The sequence below is a fragment of the Sinohyriopsis cumingii genome, chromosome 2 (assembly GCF_028554795.1).
Source record: "Sinohyriopsis cumingii isolate HCF-2022 chromosome 2, ASM2855479v2, whole genome shotgun sequence".
Classification (NCBI taxonomy): domain Eukaryota; kingdom Metazoa; phylum Mollusca; class Bivalvia; order Unionida; family Unionidae; genus Sinohyriopsis; species Sinohyriopsis cumingii.
Window position 1 is genome coordinate 147,069,002 of NC_142962.1, and position 9,513 is coordinate 147,078,514.

The 9,513-nt window shown below is 34.4% G+C and overlaps 1 protein-coding gene across 5 annotated transcripts in view; it reads left to right on the forward strand.

Moving 5' to 3' along the window:
- The window catches only part of LOC149806034 (uncharacterized), a 60,574-nt gene extending 55,968 nt beyond the window's left edge, over positions 1-4,606 (forward strand). For all 5 annotated transcript variants that reach the window (XM_089950894.1, XM_089950893.1, XM_089950890.1 and 2 more), the window contains one exon: positions 878-4,606. In XM_089950894.1, the coding sequence (XP_089807020.1) occupies positions 878-990 (113 nt within the window). In that variant the 3' untranslated portion in view covers positions 991-4,606. The remainder of the gene's footprint in view (positions 1-877) is intronic.
- The last annotated feature ends 4,907 nt before the right edge of the window (positions 4,607-9,513 follow it).

Consider the following 9,513-nt stretch of genomic DNA (forward strand, 5'->3'; position numbering starts at 1 on the left):
TTTCCTCCTGTAATAGCTTCCTGATGTCACACTGTGTCAGTTTACATTAAAACAGTTAGTTGACTTTGGTGGGTTATGTATGAGCACATCATCTGATATTTTAAACAAGTCACTTTGTCCTTATTGAGAGAAAATTCTGCAGCTAGGCTGTTCAGCAGTCTCTAGATTTTGCTTGATGAGACCTCATTAAACAAAAGTTTATTTCATCTAAGTTGAAATGTTAAAAGAAAATTTGCATTTGCTTTAGAAGAAAATGGTGGAAATAATATTTTTGTCTAAAATGGTATAGTATTTGCATACCCTCCTGACAGCTTGTACCCATCTACTGATTGTAAAAAGTAAAGGCATCAAGGATATAAAAATATGCACAAAAACTTGGTCAGTTTGTTCATCAGTTTATAATTTCTAACCTGATTGTTGTCAGGGGGGGGTTATCTCACAATGTTGTCTTGTTTGCTATTAAATCCATTCAGAGTTTTTACAGTAAAAAACTCTCAGTCTTCTCAGTGTCATTTTCCCATGCAATGAAATATATCACTTCTGTTGTCTGAAAAATACGGACTCACCCACACAAATATGGTGGCCCCTTAGTGAAGAATCTCCCAGAGAGTGCTAGAGGCCCCCTGGCGAGAAGCAGTTTAGAAATTATAAACTGATGAATGAAACAACTAAGTTTTGTACATTTGTATTTCCTGAGGCTTTTTTTTTTTAAAATTTGAATGGGATTAGAAGCTGCTGGGGGATGGATGAATACTATAGTGCTGAATACAAAATCTCCACACCAGCAATCTTGTGTTAAAACTGGTAACAATAAAGCTTGGACATCAATAATAAGGAATCTTCTGCCTCCATTTGACTCAGTTGCTTTCTTTTTCAGTGAAGTTTTCCAAACCAGCAGCCAGCAAGCAGAAATCCACCTCAAAAACAGCCAAACCCAAGGCAGCAGCCACCATTACCACCACAATCAAACCTTCCAAGGCTTGGAGGTAGCAGGATGACAATGGACTTTACTACATGGAGACCATCCTTTCTTCAGTTAGTGACATCGTGGAAATCTGTCTGTAGATAAACCTCTCTCCAAGAACAAATCCTGTATTTCTCATGATAAAATCAATCTTGACAAGTAGTATATGTAAAATTTGATGTAGATCAGAAATGCTTTGAGATGTTAAAGAATTATTGATAAGCCACACTGAAAATAATGCACCAAGTTTATTGTGGATGACAAACAGAGAGAAATGATCAGAAGTCAGAAACTGGGTTTGAGTTTTTATGTATATTTTAATATGTGCATTATACCGAAGAAAATATGGTGAAAGTAAAGCAGTCTTACCATTTCCAAGACTACTTATCATTGAAGAGGACACCTTCCCTCTCTAGGACTACTCATGATAGAGGAGCACTCCTTCCCTCTCCAGAACTAATGATAGAAGAGGACTTATTGCCTCTTCAGGACTACTCATGATAGAGGAGCACTCCTTCCCTCTCCAGAACTAATGATAGAAGAGGACACCTTCCCTCTCTAGGACTATTCATGATAGAGGAGCACTCCTTCCCTCTCCAGAACTAATGATAGAAGAGGACTTATTGCCTCTCCAGGACTACTCATGATAGAAAAGGACTACTTCCCTCTTAATGACTACTCATGGTAGAAAAACATGCCTTTCCTTTCCAGGACTGCTCAAGATAGAAGAAGACTCCTTGCTTCTCCAGGACTACTCATAATAGAAGAGGGCTCCTTCCCTCACCAGAACTACTCCTGACCAAACAGGACTCCATCCCTCTCCAGGACTACTCATGATAAAAGAGGATCGTTCCTTCTTCAGGACTATTCATGATTGAAATGGACTCCACCACCACCAACCCTTTCCCAGGATTACCCATCATACAAGAAGACCTTGCCATTAAAATGTTACTGATATCTTGGTGGTGGCTTATAGTAACATACTGGTATTTGTATTAAATTCTTGGACTGTTCCGTTATGTTTTGCATAAGTTGTATAAAGAGGGTACTTCTAATGAACATTGCTGAACTCGTACCATCAGTGGTTCATGAAGAAATTAAAATCTTCATAGATATGAATATTAGATGTGAATATTCTGTTGATAAAAAAATTTTTGTTTTTAATGCACATGTATTGCATGACATTCCAAATAGATTTGACCATTATGTAACCATAGATGACTGACAATTATTTATGACCTTGTTTATTCACATACTGTAGTGCATAGTAAAGAAAAGACATTTGCAATTGCATGAGAACTTTTTTGTGTGTTTGTGTGTGTGTGTGTGCAGTCGCTTAATTTGAAAGAAGTCTGATATTCAGTTTAAGTAATTTGAAAGTGAAAAATTACATGTATAGATATTGTCTGTATAAGAGATCAAAGATTTATCGGTGAAATTTTCTACTCAAATTTTCTGTAAAGGGAGGAAGTGCCAGTAGATTTCTGTTGTACTGAGTGTGAAAAACAATGAAACCAACAGGAATAATTATTGGAGAAGAAAAGTGAGTTGAAATGTGTTGGATTCATCTGCTTTTGTTCAGTAGAACTTACTTTAATAGCACCTGCCTTAAAATTATAACCTAATCCAGGGTCATGTAACAGAAAAAGTCACATAAATTTGTTCCTAGATGTTTTGTGACTGGGGCATTGGTTTTGCATGCTGTATTTTTTCATAAATTATACTACACCTACAGAGTTTTTTCTTCTTCTACCAGTGATTCATGAAGAGAGCATTGACACTGATATGCTGACACATTATTCCATAGCAGATCTAGTTCTATGCTTTTCTTAATGGCATCTTTCTATGTATCAATAAATACAGCATTCAATTTTTTGTTTCATATAAGAGTTCCTGATGAGTGTGGAAATAACTTAAATGACTTAACAAGCTCAGATCCCATAATGGAATGAACTGAATTCAGCTTTAAAGTAGCTGTCAGAAAATATATCATGTGTTGCAAAATTAAGAATGCCAGCCACCACCAGTTTGTAAGCCAAGCCCATAAAGTGAGGCTGGTAAACAAGGATGAACAATCCTTCTTTGATCTGCTGCTGTATTTAGTGAATATAAAGGAAATATCAAACCATCTGTTGAAGAAGATCAGGCAGTTCTAGTGCTTTCTTTCTGAAAGTCAGCACTGGTGGTCCAGATGTGCCTTCTGCTATTGAAAATTCTTCAGTTTCAATATTTTAAACGTTTATCCATGCATTCGTCATTGTCTGTACTGTTATTTCCAGGGAAAAACTTAAAATTCATGTAAAAGATCACTCTGAAATTTGGTACAGGTATTAAACTAGTGTTTTAGATTTGTTTTTTGCTATTTGCAGTTTCAATAGTTTTTATGTTTTATCCATTTGATTGTCTATCAATCCATTACTTCCATTTTAGTTTCTGGGACAAAATTGGAAATCTATTCTGAAAATGTCTCATTTAAATTAACTACACATATTATGCTAGTGATGTGACTTTACCATTCACAAGCCTTCATTTTCATGATTGGTTAGCATTTTCATCCATTTCTGTCTGCTCATCCATCCATCATTCAGTAATTTACTGAATACACTTCTGAGCAAGACATGTCTTTGAATCTAAGTACACTCCATTATCCACTTTTGGTTCCTTGTGAAAACTCCAAATCCATATCTTGGTGAAATTCGGTACAAATATTTAACCACTGAGGTAAATGTGCCTTTTGCTATTCACAATTCTTCGTGTTCAGTATCTTTTTAATTTTGGTATATTTGTCGGTTCATAATCCATCCACCATTCACACTTTCATTTCTGGAGCAAATACCTTGGTACCTAACGTTTCCCTATACACTTTATAAATACAGACTTTCTGTTATATGAAATCTTTAACTGATCATTCAGGGGTGATGTGTGGCTTTCGCTGTATCTGTTCATAAACATTTTCTTTTCCGGAGCATGATTCTCAAGTGTCAAAGATAATTCAACCAGACTTGGTACCCATGTCAAACCATACTTTTATGTTAGTAGGGAAATAAAGCTTATCATAAGCAGTATATAAACTGAGTGTGTGAAAATTAGGGTACTAGCATAAGTAGTTTTAAAATTGAGATTGCTGAAGCATAAGGTACCATATATACTTGCTTAAAAGTCCAACTGCAAACTGCACAGATTCAGATCTGCCATCATACAATGCACCAGTAGATCTGGGTCTTTGCAGTTTGTTAGGAGTAGTCAGTAGCATGAACAACATAGACCCTGATCTGTTGGTGCATTATGCTATAGTAGATCTGGATCTTTGCAATTGGACTTGACATACAAGCGAGTATATATGGTACTTTCTGGAGGATATGTCATCTCAAGATGACTCGTGTTCAAAGCTGGTTTTCATTTAGAAGATGCAATATAGCAAGAAACTCCTTTTTAAAAAAAATAGATGTGCTTATGGATGTATTGTAACAAAAATAAGAACTTCTGGCCTGAAGTGGTCATGTTATTTAAGAATTTGTATTCTTGCAACTCATTTTGCATTTGTAAATGATAATTAAGACTTTCAATATGAACAAATTATTATTTATTTTTCCACATGGTAATTGATGTTATTACATTACAAAATAAAATTTGATTAAGATACTAGGTTTTTTCTTTTCATTTTTAAAACAAATGTGTTTTATTATACCAGCATGTGAGCAAGCACAAGAAATAAATTGCATATATAACATTTTCTTGCAGAGGGATCTTGATTAACCAAATTTATTGTCTTCCACTTCTGTGTAGCTCTTTTCTTGTAAATAAATGTAACACAGTGATATATAGTATCACCTTAACAAGGATGGGTGATTAGCCCTAATATCGAGGAACAGGCGACTTTTTTGTCCAGCATTATCTTTTGTCCTGTTCGATAAGGAGGACAGCTGGAAGCATGCATTCCTGCAAAGAGTAGCTCGCTTGATCATTATGGGACACACCTTTGCAAGGTGGCGTCTGGAGATACAACCTGATTTTCAAAGATTTCACACATCTTGATTGTTTAGAAAGTTCCCTCATAGACAAGAAGCTTTAAATGCAACTGTCAAAAAATGTGTTCATGAAAGGTTGAGCCCATATTTTTGATGTAAAAATGAGGAAGAAGATTAATTTTTTCATAGTGCATCAAAAACTTGTAGCTATAGATTTAATATGTCTGGATTAACATGTAGGATCTTTTCAATATGGAGTTACTTTAACAATGGAGACAGCATGGTGTAGAAGGGAGACAAATACCTCTCCATTCCAATACAAATTATTCAATCAAGACAGCATGGTGTACAATGGAGACAAATACTGCTCCATTCCAAGATATTATTCATTAGAAAGCATGGTGTAGAATGGAGACAAATACTGCTCCATTCCAATACAAACTATTCAATAGAGATGGCATGGTGTAGAATGGAGACAATTACCTCTCTTTTCCAAATACAAACTTTATTAGAGACAGCATGGTGTAGAATGGAGACAAATATCTCTCTATTCCATATACAACTATTCAATAGAGACAGCATGGTGTAGAATGGAGACTCACTGCTCCATCCAATACAAACTATTCATTAGAGACAGCATGGTGTAGAATGGAGATAAATACCTCGCTATTCCATATACAAACTATTCAATAGAGACAGCATGGTGTAGAATGAAGGCAAATACTGCTCCATTCCAATACAAGCTATTCAATAGACAACATGGTGTAGAACAGAGACAAATACCTCTCTATTCCATATACAAACTGTTCAATAGAGACAGCATGGTAAAGAATGGAGACAATTGCCTCTCTTTTCCAAATACAAACTGTTGGACCAAATACAAACTATTAGAGACAGCATGATGTAGAATGGAGACAAATATCTCTATTCCATAAACAAAACTATTCAATAGAGACATCATGGTGTAGAATGAAGGCAAATACTGCTCCATTCCAATACAAACTATTCAATAGACAACATGGTTTAGAATGGAAACAAATACCTCTATTCCAAATACAAACTATTCAATAGACAACATGGTGTAGAATGGAAACAAATACCTCTCTATTCCAAATACAAACTATTCAATAGACAACATGGTGTAGAATGGAAACAAATACCTCTCTATTCTAAATACAAACTATTCAATAGACAACATGGTGTACAATGGAAACAAATACTGCTCCATTCCAATACAAACTATTCAGTAGACAACATGGTGTAGATGGGAGACAAATACCTCTCCATTCCAATAAAAACTACCTGTATTAGAGACAGCATCATTAGAATGGAAACAAATGCCTCTATTCCAAATACAAACTATTCAATAGACAACATTGTGTAGAATGGAAACAAATAACTATTCTAAATACAAACTATTCAACAGACAACATGGTGTAGAATGGAAACAAATACTGCTCCATTCCAATACAAACTATTCAATAGACAACATGGTGTAGAATGGAATAAATACCTTTCTGTTCCAAATACAAACTATTCAGTAGACAACATGGTGTAGAATGGAAATAAATACTGCTCCATTCCAATACAAACTATTCAATAGACAACATGGTGTAGAATGGAAACAAATAACTCTATTCTAAATACAAACTATTCAACAGACAACATGGTGTAGAATGGAAACAAATACTGCTCCATTCCAATACAAACTATTCAATAGACAACATGGTGTAGAATGGAATAAATACCTTTCTATTCCAAATACAAACTATTCAGTAGACAACATGGTGTAGAATGGAAATAAATACTGCTCCATTCCAATACAAACTATTTAATAGACAACATGGTGTAGAACGGAGACAAATACCTCTCTATTCCATATACAAACTGTTCAATATAGACAGCATGGTATAGAATGGAGACAATTGCCTGTCTTTTCCAAATACAAACTGTTAGACCAAATACAAACTATTAGAGACAGCATGGTGTAGAATGGAGACAAATATCTCTATTCCATAAAAAACTATTCAGTAGAGACATCATGGTGTAGAATGAAGGCAAATACTGCTCCATTCCATTACAAACTATTCAACAGACAACATGGTTTAGAATGGAAACAAATACCTCTATTCCAAATACAAACTATTCAATAGACAACATGGTGTAGAATGGAAACAAATACTTTTCTATTCCAAATACAAACTATTCAGTAGACAACATGGTGTAGAATGGAAATAAATACTGCTCCATTCCAATACAAACTATTCAATAGATAACATGGTGTAGAATGGAAACAAATACTGCTCCTTTCCAATACAAACTATTCAACAGACAACATGGTGTAGAATGGAAACAAATACCTCTATTCCAAATACAAACTATTCAATAGACAGCATGGTGTAGAATTGGGGCAAATACCTCTCTATTCCAAATACAAACTATTCAGTATGTTGCATTATTCTCCATGTTTGACAGTTGTAGCATATAATTTAGTGACCTTTCTTTGCACCTTGACTTATAATTATTGTTCGAGTTCAACAAGTTTTGTAATAAAGAGAAACTAGTAAGTTTGAGAACTTGTATCTGATCATGCTTATCTTGTATATTGCTATCTGGACCAATGAGATAAACTGGTATTGAGCTCCTCCACATCAATATGATTTTCTGAAAACTGGCAAGTTCTGTCAGTTCCATAAAGAGATTTAGGTTTTGTTACTGGTACTTACTGTCAATTCCATAAAGAGATTTAGGTTTTGTTACTGGTACTTACTGTCAGTTCCATAAAGAGATTTAAGTTTGGTTACTGGCATGTTCTGTCAGTTCCATAAAGAGATTTAAGTTTTGTTGCTGGTACTTTTCTGACAATTCCATAAAGAGATTTAGGTTTTGTTACTGGTACTTTCTGTCAATTCAATAAAGAGATTTAGGTTTTGTTACTGGTACTTACTGTCAATTCCATAAAGAGATTTAGGTTTTTTTACTGTTACTTTCTGTCAATTCCATAAAGAGATTTAGGTTTTGTTACTGGTACTTTCTGTCAATTCCATAAAGAGCTTTAGGTTTTGTTACTGGTACTTTCTGTCAACTCCATAAAGAGATTTAGGTTTTGTTACTGGTACTTTCTGTCAACTCCATAAAGAGCTTTAGGTTTTGTTACTGGTACTTTCTGTCAACTCCATAAAGAGATTTAGGTTTTGTTACTGGTACTTACTGTCAATTCCATAAGAGATTTAGGTTTTGTTACTCTACACTTTGATATAAGTAAATCTTGAACACTCAAACTTGGAATTATTGTTGGTCCTGATTAAAACAAGCAGAAAATAAAAGCCACAGCTACGATTGATGAAACAACATATTCAAAATTATTGCCCTTGTTTTACATTATATTGTTATGTGCTTGAATGCATAATAGTTTTCTGTGAAAGTTCATTTGCAGCTATTCCAAAATAGTTTGCTCAGTAATACATAGATTAACCTTGTTCAGAGACATTCTTGTTAAATTGCCTTTGCATGAAAGCAACCTTCATCAGCTGTAAATTCATTTGAAAGTTTTCAGACTGTAATACAAAGACAATATGGTTTCAGCAGACTCGGAAATTAAAGTATGCAGTGCAACTTTAAACATAATTGGAAGGGAAGTTGATTATTATGTTTAATTTTGTTTCTCCAAGATAAGAATGTTGTGCTTACATTGTCACTTGATCTCTGTGTGTGTGTTGTTGGAGAACTTTGATGAAAGTTTAGTTTATAGCACTTGTTACTCATTAATGCCTCACCCAACTCTTGTCATTTTTAGAATATAGTATAATTGAATATAATAAATATAATTTAATCTGATACTTTTCTTTTTCCCACAGTATGATTCTTCCAAGCATGAAGCCCTGGGAATAAAGAATAAGGACAGCTTTTTAAGGCAATTTCATCGTATATTTCCATAAGACAGACCATTCTTTTTTAAAATATGAGATCATCAAATACTTCCTTGTCTAGCCTTGTACTTCTCCTTCCCAGAATGGGGCTATGGGGTCAAAGGCTGTACATTTTAGTATATTTACAGCTCTCTTCATGAACATATCATGTGTTTCTAAAATGCAATTTTTAATTAATTCATACTTTCAGATGAGTGTTTTGGAAAAACATCATATTTTATGAGTTATGACGGTTATTTTTCAAAAAAAAATATGATCCACATTAGAGACGTTATTGTTTTTGTTTATTTTTTAAGTGCCAGAAAATATTTTTAGTGTATATTAATCAGATTGGTTATTATTATCTCAACACTTTCTATTGAAAAGGTGAGAATTACGCTATGCTGCCTGTCCAGACATGTGTGCATATGTGAGGAATGTAGTGCTACTCCTCCTGTGCTGTTTGATATTGAGACTTCAGACTTGGGAATATAATCAGGGGTGGTCAACAGGTGCACACTATGCTTTGGAATTTTGGATCCATACTCTTGTTGCATCAGGGTGGGGGTAGTGATAACTGAGAAAGTGGGGGATAATGCAACTGTGCAAAACATTTCAAGTTAAGAAAAATAGCATTCTTTCAACATCTGATTTTTCAGCAATTTACAGCTGA